Source organism: Notechis scutatus, chromosome 2 (assembly GCF_049901735.1).
Source record: "Notechis scutatus isolate UNSWTSFEM ecotype Mainland chromosome 2, rNotScu1.2, whole genome shotgun sequence".
Taxonomy (NCBI): domain Eukaryota; kingdom Metazoa; phylum Chordata; class Lepidosauria; order Squamata; family Elapidae; genus Notechis; species Notechis scutatus.
The window spans coordinates 31,870,029-31,890,020 of NC_142010.1; the positions used below are offsets into that span (position 1 = coordinate 31,870,029).

Consider the following 19,992-nt stretch of genomic DNA (forward strand, 5'->3'; position numbering starts at 1 on the left):
AGTTCACACATTGCATTAACCCATCAACCAGAAAGAGAAAGTTTATTCCATGTACTGAACTGAATCCAAAATAAATCAATTGCTCATTGTGACTTAGAAAGACTTATTCCTTTAATAAGTTAACTATGACCAGTTCATTTATCACTATCTGCTAATATAAATGTTTTTGCTTATTTATTCATTTACATGTGTATCTCTACACCATTATCTTGATGTAAGCCACAATTCCTTAAAACAAGATTAAATAATAAAAACATGTAAAGTAAAGGGGTTAATTGAAGACCCCACTGGGTAGAGGAGAAGGAGAAGGAGGAAGAGGGCAGAGGAGGAGGAGAAGGAGGAAAAGGAAGAGGAGGAGGAAGAAGGAGAAAGAATATTGAGAACCCGCATAATAGTAATTGCAATGCTATAAATAGGCATGGATAAGAAGCCCTGGCAGTAAGGACTTCTGGTGTCTGACACAAGAAATAGAAGCACCAACCTCATCTTCAAAAGGATGTCATAAAAGAAAAAGCCTTCCCCCTCCCCCGTCCTTATTTGCTAATCCACAAGTAGATAACCTTTCCTCCGTTTAAATTTTGTGCATCTTTCTTTCTGCGTATGTATGCTTAACGAGCACTCATTAAGCAACTTCTTTACACGCATTATAAATCTAAAGCAGAAGGGCAATGCGGACATGCAGCCCTTCTAATCTTCCTTATATATTCAGGATGGAATCTATTGAAAGTGATACCGTGCAGGGCTCTCCAAACTTGATAGCTTTAAGACTTGTGGACTTCAACTCCCAGAATTCCCCCTCCAGTCATGTTAGCTCAGGAATTCTGGGAGTTGAAGTCCACAGGTCTTAAACTTGCCAAGTTTGAAGACCCTTGTGATTGAGGAACGGCTTGCCTCACTTGTTCCATTGAGTTCGCCCATAAACTGCCCATCATTTACAATCCTAGACTTTATACCTTACAATTTTATAGCAATTACGTGTCATCAACCTTGTTCACCTGTAAGCCTATGCTGCAATGAGCTTTGTTAAACTTACTGTAATGTGTGGTCTCTCACTCATATAATAGCTTCAGATTTTGTGTGAACCAGACCAAAAATATCCTTGTGTTTGTGTATCAACACTGCTCTTAGAGCCTAATTGTATTACAATGTAGTGTTAAAAAATAATACAAATATAAGTTTTAGTGGAAGCATTACCTGAACTAGTACAAAGAACCTTTTCTTCCATCTCTTCCAGACATTTTTGCCGATGGCCCACAAATATCTATAAAAGCAGCAAGGAAAACTTCATTAGGAGTTTTTTAAAAAAACAAATAAATAAGAATCTCATTGTTTGAATTGGGTAGTTTTTACTGGAAACTAATAAAACACTGGTTTTCGCAAAAAATGTTGTAAATTGTGTTGTGACTCTGGGATCCTGCAAACAGCCATAAATTGTCAACTAGTTGCCAAGCCCCAAAATCTGATCACATGACCACAGGGGTAGGGGAGTGGTGATCTTTTAACTTGATGACTGGCTTAACTGCTAAGGTGTTTACTTCTTTGGAAAAGAGAAGAGAGCTAATCTTTTAATAGTCTCCTATAGGAGAAGCAGAAGCTGGGGGTGGAGTCAAAAGAAAGACTCTACACAGTGACTCTAAGACTGATTCCTCTTCAGATTCCACCTCTAGGTTCTGCTAACCCTTCTACATCTTGCTAGTCTCCATTTCCAATAATCGGTTGTTCTACACCAGGGGTGTCAAACTCAAAGCCCAGAGGCCGGATCCGGGCCACGGGGTGCTTAGATTTGGTCCATGGGGCTGCTCTGGAGACAGTGAAGGACCGGCCCACAGTGCCTCTACTGGTGAAAATGGAGCTCAGGAGAAGGTTGCAGGAGGCCATTGCAGCCTAAAATGGAGCTTGGGAGCCTGTTTTCACTGGCAGAGCACTCAGGCCACCACAGGTGCCCCCAACATGAGTGACATCAAGCTGGCCACCCCCACCCCAGCCACGCCCCCCACCCCCTCAAGGTCAAACACAACCCTGATGTGACCCTCAATGAAATCTAGTTTGACACCCCTGTTCTACATTAAGAAAGGGGCATTGATGTTCCTTCTTTTTCTTTGCTATGAAAAGAACAGTGTGGAATCTGTCTGGAATCTACCATGATATTCCTTCTGACAGGTACTATTTCACTTTCAAACTTCATTAGATTACTTTCTGTCTCAGACAAGAAAAATTACTGGCATTTATTAAAAAAAATTGTAAAGGACCATAGTTGGAAAATGCCAGGAGTGATCACACTCTGATTACAATTTTGTTCAGCCCCATCAGGTGTGACAACACAGCTGGTGTTAGCTAAGAAAGTATGAGTGATTAAACTAAATTAAATTAGAATGTGCTGATAGTCATTTTAAAACAGATAAGACAAATTTGTGGAACATAGACATATGAATGGCTATTAATCATGAAAAGCCATATGGAGTCTCCATGACGTTTGGTTCCTAAATGCTATTTGGAAAGACTAGAGCATGGTTATTGTATTATATCCTTCCAGTAAGCTTCATATTTATTTATCTTTATTACTTATAATTTTTTATATTGCTCATCATACTTGTATCCCTCTGGGTAGTTTACAAATGGAAAAAATCATATAAAAGCTATATGATTTGGTGGCACAGTGATTAGAATGCAGTATTGCAGGCCAACTCTAATCATAGCCTGATGGGGCTCATGGTTGACTTGGCCTTCCATCCTTCTGAGGTCAGTTAAATGAGGACCAAGATTTTGGGGGCAATATGGTGACACTGCTCATAGAATGCTGTAAGCACTACTGCTATCGTTAAAAAAACAAATGAAAAAAAGAAAACAGATTAGAACAAACTTAAAAAGAACAACTGCAAAATTAAAAGGCAGAGGAAGAACCTTCGGCCCACCAACTACCCTTAGAGTTGCATGACATTCTTGAATTGCCAGGCCATCTGGCAGAGCCCGGCCTTAATGCTCTTCCAGGAGTCCAGGAAAGTAGGGGTCTGCCTCACCCCCAAGGACAAGATGTTCCCTAGGGTGGGGGGGGATGCAGCAGAGAAGGCTCTTGTCATGCCCCTGGCAGAGTCTGAATCTGAGAAGGAAGCCGGACAGCTGACAGGGAATGGGTGTGTGGCTCCATTGGCTGTGGAGGAGGTTGGGGAAGGGCAAAGTCCGGCTTTATACTTTAATTGACAAGACCAGAAGTATGCTCACCTGACTAGATCGTGTATTATGGGCAGAAACTATGGAAAATAGGAAGCCCCTTGGATAACCAGGCTGTATATCATGAAGGGCTTTATTAGGTAATAACCAGCACCTTGAACTGGAGCCAAAATTCATGTAGCAGAATTGTTATGCATCATGTACGGGGGAATGAAGCTAAGTTTCTGTCTGCATTTGCTCCAGCCAAGCTCCAGCCAAGCAACAGTGCTTCCTACATACACTTGTCCAAGAGTAGGTTCAAAACACTGTTTCTTAGGGCAGTAAATGTTTACAGCTCCAGAAACCTGAGAAGAGATGGGTTCATTCATTCATTCATTCATTCATTCATTCATTCATTCATTCATTCATTCATTTTCCCCTCCCCCCCATAGTTGACTCATGAGCATTCATGCCAATGTTCCAGGTGTCTAGCAAACTGAGCCATAACCTGGCATTTTTAAGAACATGCTGACATCTGTACGCAACTTCATCCCACCCAGATTTTTAGTCTACAAAAGTATGACTGTGTAAGAGAAAAAGAAGACAACAAGCATATTAGGAAGGAAGACAGGATGTTTGAAATGTGTGATTCATACAGGCGAGCAAATTGTAGCTAAATGCCAGGATGACAAGCTACAGTAAACAGCCCATTGTGCCGTGATTCCTGCCTGAAGCTTGGCCCAGAGATCGGCAGGGAGCTTGGTAGAAACCAAGAAGAAGAGCCGTCATACTGAATCGGCACTTAATCCCAACAAGAGCAAAAACTTTTGGTGGGAGGTCAAATCCACTTTATAAAACTTCAAGACATTTACTTGTTATAAGGGGTAACAATCAAAGGCTTGTTCATACAACTACATCAATTTACAAAAGCTAGGGGCTTCCGGTTTGTCGGCTTCGCAAGAGGCAGGGATTTGCGATACTGCGCGATCCCTGCTGCACTAGCCGTTTTTGGTGCTCCGATCCGGATGGGTTCGGAGCTAAGGCTGCCCTGCAGGGGTAGCTGAAGATAGGGGGGATCCGGAGAGGGGTTTGGGGGTGTTGCAGACCCCCTCCCCGGCCGGCAGAACCCCCTTTTCCCAAGACGGTGCAGCGGCGGTCTGTAATGGCCGCCACAAAGAAGCCGGCAGCTGGGTAAGAATGCGCAGGAGGAAGAGGAGAAAGCCTTTGAGAGTGAAAGTTTTCTTGGTTGACCCAGGACTCTAAGATACATTTAACACAATTCCTGGAAATTATGGCTTTTTGAATGATTCTTTCCACAAGAGAAAATAAGCGGCAATTTTGAGGTGCTGAAAGGAAAGTTTACTCTCCTTCCCTACGGAATCAATAAGTGGATACTGAGAAACCTGTCTTTTTTAGGCAAAAACTAGCTTTATGTGATAAGTGGGAAGGGAGAGGACAAAAAATATATTCATATGTTAAGATTTGTTGGAGAAGATGCCTTAAGGATTTGAAGACTGAAATATAATTCCAATAAGGCTTTAAGATACAGATTTGGACTTTCTTTTTTTTTTTTTGATTGATACTACCCCAGGAAGAGAAAGTGAGAACTTTGTCTTGGCTTGGATTGATTGAGGACTTTGGGATTGTTCTATTTTTTTGAAATATCTTGGTTGGTGCAAGAAGAAAGAGGGGAAAAGAAAAAAGAAAAGAAAAGATTTATAATGGCTTTTTTTGCTGAGGAACTGAGAAAAGAATATGAGCAAACAAAAACAGATGGCAAAGATGGTGTGAAAGAAGCCTTCCTTTTTTTAGAAATGGCGCTTGTTAACTATCAACAAACACTGCAACAGATGGAGGCAGCAGATGAAGAAGAAGAAGAAGAAGAAGCCATCTTTAATGAATTTCAAAATTTGACTAAGAAAGAAGGAAGGAAGAAAGGAAGGAAGATGAAGGACTTAAGATTAAAAAAAACACTCAAGAAAGAGAAAAATAAGGTGCAAAATCAATATAATGATAGTAAACAAAAGAAAAAAGGAACACAACAGAGAAGGGAAGCCAGCAAGGCAGAGGCTAGGAGAAGGGGGGGGGGGTAGGAAGGTCTGGTGGGGGAAGAAAGAAAGGGAAAAGGTGGAGAAAAGCCACAAAGTTTTGAAATTAGATGGGAAAAGAGGAATCTTTTTTTAGGGACAAAGGGTAAAGTACAATTTCTTTAAAAAAGATTTTGCAAGGTACATAAGATGGTATTTTGTAGCATTTGTATTAGAAATAGAAAATTAGAATGGTTTAAGAGTTAATAAGAGATTAAAATGTTGAAATGTTTAGTAATGATTGATTTTAAAATTTAATAAAATATTAAAGGGAATGTTTAGAATATTGAGTTTTAATTAAAGAGTTTAATATGACTATGGTATTGATGTTATTATAAAATTATTATAGTAGCATTTGTTTTTGGAAAAGGCAATGGGAATGTTATAAGATTCAATATTTAGATCTATTATTTAACTATGTATTTAATCATTTTGGATTTATTATTTTTCTTTTATTAAAAAAAAAATTAGTAGATAGAATGTACCAAGCAGAATCAGATTGGGTATTAGGTGTTATTTTAAATGTTAATCTAATTAATTTAGGGGGAAGATAGAAAGGCATCATACTCTGATTAGTGATTTCAGGAGAAATTCTTTCTTTTTATTATAAGGAATGAGATAGAGGGATAATAAAGAATGGACAAAAGATACAAATATAATGACTCAAATTAAGATGGATTAAATAAGATAGAATTAAGAAGAGTGAAATGTGTGGAGAAGCTAATATAGAAGATATAGAATGGTAAATAAAATAGGTAATGATATGTAAGATGAGCATGAATATAATTGAAGTCCATGTAGAGAGAGGTACCTGGGGCCAAGTTACTTTCCTAAAAGATTTTTTATATGTTTGTGTGTTGTGTGTTTATGTTTCTGGGAGAATTAATAAAACCTTGCAGAAATACAGAATGAGAATGATGGTAACCAAGTCAGAAAGAAATAGATGAAATAATAATAGTGAAATTGAATGAGAGTAAAGAGAAGTAAAGAGAAATTGGATAAGAGGTATTTGTATGCTCATATGGAAATGGTTTAAAATAGAATTATATTGTATAAAATAAGGTTTTATTTGACTTGTAAAATATATAATGGAAAAAGGTTTAAGTATGTAATGGTTAATGATGATTTGTTTGTCTTTAAAATTAATAAAATTTGTTTAAATTTTTTTTTTACAAAAGCTAGGAGCATGGAACCAACTCAGGGCAATAGGAAAGTATGTTACAATAAAGTGTTTGTACACTGTGGTGTGTCCAGTCTTAGAAAACAAAAGAATCCTCATATAATCCCTCATTCAGAACCAGCTTCAACCTCTCAGTGTCCTTCAAGGGCTCCCCCATGTATTGACCAAAGTATGTATGATTGTGTAAAGTGCCTCTCAATTGTGGTATGGGCACAACTGGTACACTAGGTGAGTTTATCTGAAGGTCTTCCTGGCTGTGGTTGCCTCCTGCTCCCAAAAGTCCCTTCAATTTGGGGCCAGTCCAGAAGAGGAAAATGTGGCCTTGTTCAGGACTAAAGAGAGGCATCATTGGGGTTTAAGCTTCAGCCTATCCCTTTCCCTCCAGGCCTGCACAGTCTCCATCATTAAATCAAAAACCTTGACAACACATTCAGAATATTATATGCATAATTATGACCGCATAATCAGGATATTCAAAGAAACAGGTTATCATGATTTATGAATACTTATGAATACTCTGATTATACAATAAGGAATTTGCTATTCTAAAAATTCAACGCAAGAAATAGAATACAGGGAAATTACATCAATTTATATTTTATTGTTCCTTTTTGAGAATAATAATATTCTTAGTTCACATGAAGGACAAAGACTAGAGATTAATTTCAGAAGACATTTGTTTTAAAAGATTAAGAGAGGTAAAAGCTGCCAGTGAATAAAATGTCAATCATTCTCAAAAAGATGAAAGTTAAATCCCATGGATTCAATTTCTAATACAAACTCAGGGAGGAGAATGAGATATTTCCCCCCCGCCCCATTTATTATAATACTGGAAAATACGGTAACTTGCAATCACTGTACTTTGCACACACAAAAAAAGTAACTTACCCAGAATGTTTCATATTCTGAGGTTTATCCATTCGGACAGCAAGCTTGATTTTCAGGTCTTGATCAGGACAGTTTTTAGAAACAGCCATTTTGTGCCATTCAGATTGTTTGGGACTATTTGGTGTCGGATGAAGAACAACCTGAAGACAAAGTTTTAACAGGCAGAGATTTACAGTGCACTCATGTCCAATTCTATGCAGATGCTATGAATATACATTTAATCTATCTTCCTTCCCCCTCCCCCTAGTAAGAGATTTCTCACCCTCCTCTCTCAAACTCCTCACTTCCTTGTTGCCTGATTTCTACTGTCTTTGGGTAGTTAACCAAATAGTTGCTTTCTAGTTATAAAAACAATCCATTCTTGTAAAAATAAGTAATAGACTCCATAGCACTTTATCCTGAATAATTCCCTCATCAAAGCTCCATCGTTTTGTTTTAGCATCCTAGGACTTTGGTTTATAAATCCTGACACACTGTTTTCAGTAGTGTATTTGTAGGTAAATGAGGACTTAAGTTAGCAGCAGAAATTCAATTGCTCAGTTAGATTATAATAGACCTTAAAAATAGATATATATATATTTTGTTTCCACTCTACTCGGTTATAGAATAAATACTGTAAATCCATGCAGACAGTCTCATTTCTCATCACCACGTACAATAAAATTACTTCAGATTAGAGCTAGAACTTAATAACTTATACAAAAGCTGGGTGGAGGGAGTTTTTAACTGAAGAACAGTGAGTTATCTGACACTCTCCAGTTAAGGTTATTAAAGTTAAATTTAAGCCCTATAGACGTATGGGGTTTTTTTGTGTGTCCCACACAAGTGGGAAGAGTAAGTGAAGAGCAGAGGAGGCTGAGTAGAGGCAAAGCAGAGCGCAAAGGGAATTTATATCTGTCACCAAGATAAATGCTGCTGAAGGCGCTATGGGAAAAAAAATGACATCGACATGGAGGAAAAAGAAGAAGAAACGCTCAGCAGCGCCATATCACTGGGGACCTGTTACATAATAAAAAAAATGAAAGTTGGCATTATCTGCTTTAGCAGCTGCAGGAAGAAATGGACAGGCCACACTTAATTAAACTGCAGCACTGCTGCTAACCTGAATATGTTGAATTATCCACTGGTCAGGAGAGATGATAAATGAAATTCATTCCATAGATCCACAGATTCAGAGTTACTCTGGCAACCTTGCCCTACCTGAGGTAGATTGTTAACAGTCTCAGAAGCAATCCCATCTCTGCTCTAAAATGAGATCAGCATTGATTTGCACTCATTTCTGGGAAATAAATTATTGGGATTCTCCCCTCTCCCCTCCTCTTCCTAATAGCTTGGCCTGGCCAATGGAAGAAGACACTAATACTTCTATTATTCATTTGATGTTTAAGGTAAAGTAAAGGTTCCCCTCGCACATACGTGCTAGTCGTTTCTGGCTCTAGGGGGCAGTGCTTATCTCCATTACAAAGCCGAAGAGCCATTTCTGTCCAAAGATGTCTCCGTGGCCAGCATGACTAAATGCCAAAGGCGCACAGAACTCTGTTACCTTCCCACCAAAGTGGTCCCTATTTGTCTACTTGCATTTTTACCTGCTTTCGAACTGCTAGGTTGGCAGAAGCTGGGACAAGTAATGGGAGTTCACTCCATTACATGGCGCTAGGGATTCTAACCACCGAACTGCCGACTTTTCTGATCAACAAACTCAGCGTCTTAGCCACTGAGCCACTGAGTCTCCTTTGATATTTACCCCACCTTTATTATTTATAAAGAACTCTAGGTGGTGAGCAGACCTCATATTCTTTCCTTCTCCTATTTTCCTGACAACCAATAAACCTGGGAGGTGGGTTGGGCTAAGAGGGAATGACAGGCCCAAAGTCACCCAGCTGATTTTTCGTATCTAAAGCAGGACTAGAATTCACCATCTCCTGGTTCCTAAGCCAGCACCTTAACCACTGGACAAAACTAGCTATGGGGGTGGGGGAGAGTCTTTCTCAGGATACATAATCTAAGGTTCACCACTCAGCTGCAATATTTTAACTTCCCTTAGTGAGCTGAAACAGCATTAATTTCATGTTAACTATATAGGATTGGTTTCACATCCTTCCGCTCCCTTCCAATCCTGCATTCTTTCCAATAGTTTAATGATGTTTATTTCAGGGATGGCTTGTGACTGAGATGAGAAAGTTCACCTTTTCCCTACCTCTTTTGGCAGTAATTTAGTTTCATCTCTGATTTCTTTGGAACTGTGTCTGAATTTTTTGGGACTGTGTCTCATCCGTTTGGGGAAAACATGCAACCCCTGTGTTCACTTTCATGCAAGGTTCTCAGTCAGCCTTCTCTTTGAAATGCTTTACCAGTGGGGAAATTTCAGAAATGTAGTTCAGGCCTTACTTTCAGCCTCCCGCAGGGGTATTGTGTGTGTGTTTGTGTGTTTGTGTGCACGTGTTCGCTGTGCTTTCATAATTGAATATTGACATTTGAATTTTTCAAAGAGCTGTCCAAACTTTTCTTCCTTCTTCAAGAAATGTTTTGCCAGCTCTAATTCTACCGCAGCATATTTATTTATTGAATGTCCTGTACGTGCTGCCCATCTCACCAACAAGGGACTCTGGATCCTTACAGGTAATTAAAAAGCTAAAGGTGAAACCATTAAAATTAAGAAGGATTACATAAGAATTAAGACCAAGGGGACAGACAGCATGGGGATAAGTTACGCCAAAAGTAAGAGATGCAATGTTGTCATTCCTATCATTGCATTATTTGCTGGTGCCGTCAACAGTTGTGTCTGTCCTTACCCGCCCAAGTTCTTTGTCTTCCAAAGCCAGGACACCGGTACTCTCCGTAAACAGCTTCACTTTCACAGCCGGAAGGGCGTGTGTCGTGGAAAAGTCACCCTGAGTTCCCCAGCTGTGAAAACATCCACAAGAATGACATTGGGGAAAAAAAGAAGCAGCAGCAACAGCTTGCCACCTCAGCACTGTCACCTTGGAAGGGAAAAGGTTAACACAAATGTCACCAACTGTCACATACAGTAAAATAAAAAGCAACAGGAGTGCCATTGTGCTAATTAATTAATGTGGTGAAAAAACCTGTAAGACAACAACTCAGCAATGTTGAAAAACTTCCTCTGGAAAGGCAACAGACTAACACGAAGCCAATGGTAGCGAACTACATGCTTGCACTTGGGTTTATTTTGCAACTCAGTAAAAAGAAAACTGATGAAAATATTGCATCAAAACTTTCCTTGTAAGTTGCAGGCCCACTTCAGTTAGTTACCATGATCAATAAATACTACCCATTTCCAATGTACAGGATGTTTATATTTTGGATTCAAACCCTAGAATTAGACAAAAAATAAATATCTTTATATGTTGATTCCATTACTTGAATAGTTTGTTGCATTTCGTTAAAGATCCAAAGCTATATTTATATACAACATGGGTTATTTGGGTGATACAGCTAAGGGACTGTGTGGTCCATGGTACTCTCTGAGCTTGTTTGTTTTCTTGCAGATGTTTCATTACCTAACTAGGCAACATCACCAGTGCTAGAAGGGAGCAGGGCTTTGTTCTCTCTTTACATATTAATGGCTTGTCCCATTGGTGGAAGTATTGTTGAAGGTTCTTTGGTTGAGCTGTTGTTTATTGTTAGCTTGTTTGTCTGAGATGTTACCTGGTTGGATAATGAAACATCTGTAAGAAAACAACTACTCAGAGAGTAGTTCTGACCCAGGCTTCTCAAGCCCCACTCAACAGCCTACTTGTGAGGAGAAACTCCATTTTATTTAGAAAGGCAGGAATACATGGTATTCATATGCTCCAGGTCACATATCCTTAGGTGATTTACAAGCTGTAGCAGTCTCTGAGTTCCCCCGCAGGGAGCCTCAATTAGCACTTCAATCCCAACACATGACTTCAGCAATAGAGTGGTCAATGTCTGGAATACTCTACCCGACTCTGTAGTTTCTTCCCCAAACCCCAAAAACTTTAACCTTAGACTGTCTACTATTAACCTCACCCCTTTCCTAAGAGGTCTGTAAGGGGCGTGCATAAGCGCACCAACGTGCCTACCGTCCCTGTCCTATTGTTTCTCTTATTCTTCTTTTATTTTTCTTATATGTATGTACCCATTTCATGTATTCACAACTATGTATACACTTATACTTATTATCTTGTAAACAATTGGCAAATCAAATAAATAAAAATAAAATAAAATAAATAACAAAGTGTCCTGATCAACCTAGGTAGTGGCCAGGAATCCACTGGAGGGAACTCTTCTGGAGCATGAATGGTTGTCTCCAACTACCATGCCTCCCACACCCCTCCTCCTTATATCCCAGCCAGGAAGGAGCTTGTAAACATCTCCTTCTTTTCCTGGAGAGCTGGCCCTCAGTCCTACATTGCTCTCCTCTCTGCACTTCTCTGCACATAGGCACATCTGAGACAGGGCCCAGCTGTTCCTCCCGCTTGCTCAGCTCAGCCCCCCCCAAACAGCTGTTTTCTCCACCTGAGCATGTATAGATGGGCATCTGGTTCTGAGACCTCCTGTTCCTCAGAGTCTTCCACAGATCCCAATGGTAATCCAGGCACCCCCTCCATCTCCTCTGACTCATCTGACTCGACTGCCATCTCCACTGGCAGTCGATGAACCACAACAGCACCAATGACCAGCAGTTCAACCTTGAGCTACAATATTCTTTTCTATCAGTAGTAATGTGGGCTTATGGGAGTGATGATAGATATCACAACTGGGAACAAGGGTCTCCATATCATTGAAATCAGTGTTCATTTACCTAAATTGCTTTCTCACTGTTCTGTTTTTGAAAACAGGTGAACCTTAGCTTTAGAACAGAACCCTGGTGGTGTTAATTTTTCATTTGACCTCTCTCTGCTGATCAGTGCTATTGTAATATATATCAGCATTTGCTTGGTGTTTTGATCTTTCTATTGTATGCTGCTTGGAGTCATTTAGGAATAAAATAATTAAATAAACCATAAATACTGCAGATAATTTGATGAAATCAAATGAAATGATGAACAAACTCAAGCAAAACAAGGAGACAAAGATACAAATAAAGAATCTTTGGAAAAGTTCAAAACTTCTCATTGATGACCGAGGGCTCATCACAGGCCTTTTCAGAATCTATCTCCTTAGTTATGTCTAGCAGGCTGAAAAATAATTTGCTTTCATTTGTGCTACTGTTCCTTAATATTCATAAAATATAAAATACAGAATAGTTAAAGCACAAACAAAAGGAAAAGTAAAAATAGCAAATCAGCAACATTATTAAACCATCAGCAAGAGAGAAATATAAAAAAGATGAATTAGTTCAAGAAGTAAAATGTCAGAGCGGGAGCTTAAAAAGTCATGACTGATTAAAAAATGTAATGAAATAAGGATTCTGCCTTCCCTATAAAACTCAAAAAAGAGAAAACAATATGTGAATGGGACATGGCTGGATAGTAGATTTGAATGTGAGAGCCCATTATTGATACTGGGACATAAAACCAGATCATTTTTAAAAATGTATTCTGATTACACTTCCATAGTTTTTCTGCCCCTTATCATTTTCCTAGGAATTTTTTTAAATATATAAATCATTTTTATTACAATTTTCAAAAATACAAATCTTTATATTTGTGACATTTTGGCATCAACAAATACATATATCTTATATACCTTATTATATACATATCTACATTAATAATCTCTTAAGGTCTCTTACTTTATTTACAATAATCCATTCTTCCTAATCTTTTATCTATTTTTTAGCCACATTTATCCCATATTGCATAATATTCAGAATCCTCCTTGTCTTTCATTTTCAATGTGAGCTTATCCATTTCCGCGCATTCCAATACTTTTTGTATGACTAGATCTTCTGAGGGGATATTAGCTCCTTTCCACAATTGTGCAAAAGCTATTCTGGCTGCTGTCAAAATATGCAGTATAATATGTTTTAATCTTTTTAGGGTAGCACTTTTACTTATGTGCCACTTCACAATGCTTTACAACTCACTCTAAGTGGTTTACATATTGCCCCCCAACAATCTGGGTTCTCATTTTACCGACCTCGGAAGGATGCAAGGCTGAGTCAACCTTGAGCCACTCATGATCGAACTGCTTGCAAATGGCAGCGTTAGCTTGCAGTACTGCATTCTGACCACTGCACCACCAGGTTTCTAAACTTATTCTAAACTATTTGAGCTGTAAAATGGAAGAGCATATAAGATCCCAATTTAGAACTTTTTTTGGGTAGAATAATTGAAATTGAATTTATTAAACTCTTTTTTTAGCTTTGGAGAGAACACAAGGTACTTTTCATTATGGCTCTGATAGATTTTCAATAGTCTTCACAGCTCATTTAATTTTGTTTCTCGAAATTTCAAGCTGTGTTACCACTGTTTCTTTTTTAGTAAATGGCACATTTGTTCTCATGAAGGTGGGCTGTTCTCTCCTCTCCCTGACTTAATAAAACACATATAGGGCTTCGCTTTCTAATATTTTCACTTTTGAAAAGCATTTTTACTTAACTTTTGGCTTCAGACTGTCTTGTCACTCAACTCTTACTTTGGATTAAACCTCTTTGAACTCAGACCTATGAGAAAGACATTTGAGAGCTGGTTGTATAGTTCAGGAAAAGCCTTGATTTCCACAACACAATGCTCTTTTAACCCTTTTCTCATTCCCAGGACTAATCCTAGTGTAGTGCATAGGTTTTTTTGTGACATGCACAGGCACTGGGCATATGAACAAGGGCAGGTTACAGCACTATGGACACAGGTTTGACTACAGTTCCTGGAGGAAAGAAAATATATTACTGTTCTTTGATTCAACTTCAGCCTACCATGAATGCACATCTAACCAGGGGTGGGCTGCTGGGGGTTCGCAGGGAGGGCTGCTGGGAGAGCCCCTAGCTAAGATTCTGTGCAGTTTGGAGAACCCCCAAATCCCACTCCTGGATGGCCCCACCTACCCCGCCCCCCTAGGAGTCCCCACATGGCCCATTTTAGATGCAGCTAAGTGCAGGGCACGTGAGGAAGCTCAGGGAGGGCAAAAATGCCACCCCCCGCTATGGTGCAGGAGGCCAATTAGGCCATGACCACCATGGCCACACCCATCCAGCAACTGGACAGAGAACCCTTTGCTTGGGCAGGGGATTGGACTAGAACAGTGGTCCCCAACCTTTTTTGTACCAGGGACCAGTTTCACGATTATTCATTCTTTGCGGCCCGGTACAAAATGATCCACGGACCGGTACTGGCATCAGCATGCATGACCAAGGCAAGGCGAGCCGAGCAACCGGCCAGCCAGCCGTCCCCCGCTTCTCCCCGCTACCTTCAACTCCTCCTTTGTACCTTCTCGCAGTCAATGGGCTTTTCGGGCTCTTTCTTAATCTCCTCCTGAGTAACGCGAGACTCCACCGCCATCAGGACGGCTCTTCGTTTGAAGCCGCCCCCTTCAATGAAACTAAGGCGCGAGGATTCCTTCAGCACCCAAACGCCGCTTTCCAACCGACGACTGACAAGCTCACCCGGAAGCACTTTCTCAAGCGCCGTCGAAACAAGATGGCAGCGCCCAAGCAAAGTAGGCCCTACTTTCATTCTTTGCGGCCCGGTACAAAATGATCCACGGACCGGTACCGGTCTGGGGCCCGGTGTTTGGGGACCCCTGGATTAGAAGACCTCCAGGGTCCCTTCCAGCACTATGATTCTATGTATATGATTCTATCTATTTTACTTTGCTCCAGGAAATCCCTGAATGTTTTAGTCAAGAAAGCCCACTGCAGTTTTTTTGTGGCAGATATTCCTTAGCAGCTTAGTATTAATAACATGTGTTTAACAGGAAGAATATTCCCAGTTCAAAATTCAACACAAGCCTGCCCCCCTCCTTTTTTGGTAATTATTGTTTTTCTTTCCTTGCTTTTTGCTAGAAATTCATCCTGAGATTGAAACACTTCTACTTCAGTGCTTGAAAAAAAGAATGAAATGTTGCATTGGAGATTGAGGGGAAAAAGATGGCCTAGGCATCAGTAAAAGCTAAAGCAGCTTAAGGGTGCAGTCTCGTTATGTTAACAATGTGAGATGTTGAGAATTAGGAGATAAAAAACACAACACATGTCATTCCCTGGTAACTTCTGAACCTTTCACTCATGTTTTAAAACTTCTAATTATGCCTGTGACCTTAAAACTACATACTTTAAGCATAGACAATGAGCATTTCTGGAATGTGGGCCTTTCTGGTTACCATAATATCATATTTTGGAAAAGGATGCCTTATCAAAAAAAAAAAAAAAAAGTAAAAAAGTGGTATTTGGGTATAATCATCATCATCCTTATAACAACCCCATAATCCCTTGCGAGGTGGAGTCTAGGCAACTGAATGGAACTGAGTGTTTACTGGCCAGATGCCCTTCCTGTCACCAATGCAGAGTTTTGTTCAGCAGATATATTCTCATTGTGCCCAGAGAGAGAAATATCTGCCTCTACCTAGGATCGAACTCATAGCCTCCTGATTGTGAGATGAGAACTTCACCTCTAGGCCACCACACAACTTATTTGAGTATGATACAAGCAAATAATATAGAAATAAAGATTGAAAGATATGAAGAGTCATAATGAGCAATCTTAGTGTAAAACTAGATTTGACTATATTTCATTTTCATTTTTTTACATCGTACTGCAATTTATTTGACTTATTTATTGTTACATTCTTATTCTTTTTTATATTTTATATAATATTAGCATATATACACACATACACAGATTAATTTCAGATTAACATTATAATAGAAATATAGTAAAAATCGCTTTAATTTTTCATTAATTGTTTACTGTCACTAACAGGACTATGGTAATGTGTATTAAATTGGGGTTCATCACTTACATTTATTTTATTGATGGATTAAATTTATTCTTCCTTTATATTTTGTTTTTATAATTTTTGGTTCTTGTGTCTGTTATTTGCCATCTGCAGGGTGTTAGAACTGGGGTGGGTTATAAATCTCATTAAATAAATGAGTAGGCAAATCAAGGTTTTACACAAATGGCACCTTCTAGTCAATTATGTAATTATGCATGTGATATATATATATATATATATATATATATATATATATTTAATTAAGGTTATTAAAGAATTAAATTTTACAGACAGCCCTTTCCAAAACAGTTTATTAAGCTGTGTTTTCATTGTAAAAACATATATTTTTTAAACAAATAATGGTATTAACAAGGGAAAAGAAACAGTTGGGGTTGTCGTTTGCACTTCAGAGTCACAGGGCTTATAGTTTCTTTGGAATACTCTGTAATATCTTTTTTTTTCCTTGTTGACATTTCAATCTGCTCCCCAAAATCCATTTTCACTGAATAGCTTGGAAACAAAAACTTAGTGTATGAAAAGTGTTTATAAAAGGGATTAAGGAGAACAAGAAATGCCCTATAATCCTGCGTTGTACATTTTGATAGCATCTGCTTTGTATGATGCCTATTTCTGTGTACTAATAAAAGCCTTTTATTTGCTGAAGCATCCACAGACCATATGTTATCAACAAATGTTATTATCAAAATGCAAACAGTAATTTCCATTAGGTTTTCCATATGAGAACCATCTGACTTACAAAGGGAATAAACCAAATGAGAATAAACACACATAGCAAACCTTTGTGATTATTATAGATTTATACTTAATGATACTGTAAAATATTTCATTACATCATGACAATTTAGCAATGAGATTTAGGGCAAGCTTCATCTAAGGATGATGCAATTAGTTGTCAGTGATATTCAGGGCCTTATTATTTACAGTCTACTTCCACACACACACGATTTAACCTTACCATTTAATAAAACTTAAGTGTAACCACAGAAAATACCTAAAGAGTAAAGCTTTGTTTAAAGAAGGATTAATAATGCAACTGGATTCCTTCTTATTAAACACTGTTATTATAATAATGTTTATAAAAACGCTAACTTAATTAATCACAAAGATTAATTTCCAGCTCTCTCTTGTCAATCCACAGTCAACGTGCTCTTCATATGTGATTTGTTTAAAGACTGTATTAAATCAGTGTTAGGAATGGTTTCACGGATTTAATGAAAAATAATAGGTCTTTGGAGGGGGGAATTACTTTAAAATACGATGTATTTTTGATCGATCAATTTGCATACTCACACATTTTCGAGTATGTGTAATGACCAATATTGAATCTGAATTAACAAACATGTAATTATCTATACAGCTTCTGAAACTCTGGGCAAAAAGATTGACATCTGCTGGTTTGTTTTATGATTTGACTAACAGATATTCAGAAGATCTCAATAACCCCAACAAGTCTGATCCTTACTTTATTCTTTTAGAGGTAATTGTGCATCCCTTTAAATCAGGGAGTTGGGTAAGTCTTCTCTTTCAAATGTGTTGGAATACAATTACCATCTGGATTAGAGTTTTCAATATCTTTGACCTTGTTGGCTGAGTCTTATAGCCACTGGAATCCAACATCTACAATTCCCCAATCACTGCTCTAAATAACAAGAGAGAGAGCAGCACTAGGAAAAATATCTTGCCTTCTCCATAAATGTTTGTGGCCTGGCTTGATCAGCAACAGAAGCAGGGTATGTGCTGTTAACCTACTTGGTGTCCACTTGTGGATTTCTTGTTCCAGAAAAATGAAAATGAAGTTTGGATTTTAGTATTTGGCAAATAGATTTGTTATGATTGTAGAAATATTGTGTAGTAGTTGTTGTTGTTCTGTTGTTGTGGTTGTTATTATTATTATTATTATTATTATTATTATTATTATTATTATTATTATTATTATTATTATTTAGTGAGATTCACAGCCTTTGGGGCTGGTTGATAGCTCAACAGCTCGAGTCCTAACCAAGGACCTAGGAACTGTTCAGGTAGCATCAGAGGATATAAGCTGTTCCAAGTAGGGTGGTTTTTTGTAGAATCAGGGTATTCAAGTCTGATAAATTCAGAATATCCAAATCGTGAGGTAGCCCTTTAGGTATTGCTCCAAGGGCTCCAATTACAATTGGGATAACACACGATTTCATTTTCCAAAGTCGCTCAACTTCAATTTGTAAGTCCCGGTACTTTGTGAATTTTTCTTCAATTCGTGCATCAATTCATAATGTCATTCAATTCATAATGTCAATGAACCAACCCTTTTTCTTTTCAACTACTGTTATGTCAAGTGTGTTGTAGGCCAAGTGCCTGTCAGTCTGAATTCTGAAGTCCCACAAGATCTTGACTTTTTCATTCTCCAGAACCTTCTCAATCTGATGTTCCCAGTAGTTGTTACTGTACTCAAATCCAAACTTTTGGCACAGTTTCCAGTGAACGATTTTAGCAACTTGGTTATGGCATTCTAGATAGTCAGTTTGTGAAATTTTGCTACACCCACTGATTAAATGGTCAACTGCTTCATCTTTCTCATTACAGAGGAGGCATTTGCTGTTGGTGGTGACATGCTGAATCTTTGCTTTCATGCAATTTGTGGCTAAAGCTTGTTCTTGAACAGCCAAAATAAAGCCTTCAGTTTCTTTTTTCAGTATTCCTGATTTTAGCCAGTTCCAAGAAAGCTTTTGGTCAGCTTTGCCTTCAATACTTTTCAGGTATTGACCATGCATAGCTTTGCTTTTCCAATGTTCAATTCGCTTCTCAATTACTTATTTTTTGTATTCAGCTTTTGATTTGGTTGTTTTCAAAAGGCGTCCTTTATGTACTTCCTTAATCATTGGCTCTTCACTTTTCCAGATGTAGTCATTCATCCTGTGTCTTTCTTCTTCTACAGTCTGCTTTACTTATAGGAGACCTTGACCACCCCCTGCTCTTGGTAAATATAATAGATCAGCATCCCTTTTTGGGTGCAAGGCATGATTATTATTAGACATGTCCATTGTATTCTGATGCACATGTTTAACTAAGACTAAGACGCTTTTTGTTATGTAGTTTTACAATCATTTTGATTGTTTCTGTATTCTTGTATGATATTCCAAGGTTTTTGTTTTAACAGAGAAGTTACTTTACATTTGTACTTGTACTCGAGGAAGTTGGAAATCCGTTTCTTTATTTCTTATCATGTTTTTAACCTTTCCCCCTTTCTGATTCCCAATTTTGCTGTCCCAATTTGTTTCTTCTTTTGTTATTTTGTACTTTATATTTTTTTGAAATTTAATAAAATTGATTTTTAGAAAGCAGTAGGAAGAGGGCATTTCCCCCCACTGAAAATGAGAGCAACCTTATGCAGCACAAACATCCCTTCCTTTCAACATCGTCTTTGTGCTTTTCAGTTAAGCGACAAATAGCCCAAGGAGTGAATAGTAGGAGGCATCAAACCACTTCTATAATAAAGAAGAACTCAGAAAGAATAGAAACAAGAGTTATTCTGAGGATGGAGAACTGTTAGGAAAAGCAGATTAAGGCCTGTAAGGTCTGCCCTTGAGCTACGTAGGAAACAAGACCTAGAAGGCTTCCATGAATGCTAATTTATTGCTATGAGGTTTCTTGAAACTAATTCTTGAAACTGATAGAAAAGAATATTTGTAGCTCGGGGTTGAACTGCGGGGTCCTTGGTGCTCTCTAATGTGGTGGTTTTCTTGCAGACGTTTCTGCAAAAAATATATATCACCAAACCCGCTGAAAATGGCACCTTCTGTGATCTGCACTAATCCTTCTGCACTAAAC

The 19,992-nt window shown here is 38.4% G+C and overlaps 1 protein-coding gene across 21 annotated transcripts in view; it reads right to left on the reverse strand.

Moving 5' to 3' along the window:
* Positions 1-19,992, reverse strand: part of CADPS (calcium dependent secretion activator) — a 454,502-nt gene that overhangs the window by 208,570 nt on the left and 225,940 nt on the right. For all 21 annotated transcript variants that reach the window (XM_026679552.2, XM_087954541.1, XM_026679537.2 and 18 more), the window contains exons 7-9: positions 10,095-10,206; positions 7,303-7,442; positions 1,195-1,261 (exon numbers count right to left, since the gene is read on the reverse strand). In XM_026679552.2, coding sequence (XP_026535337.1) covers positions 1,195-1,261; positions 7,303-7,442; positions 10,095-10,206 — 319 coding nt within the window. The remainder of the gene's footprint in view (positions 1-1,194; positions 1,262-7,302; positions 7,443-10,094; positions 10,207-19,992) is intronic.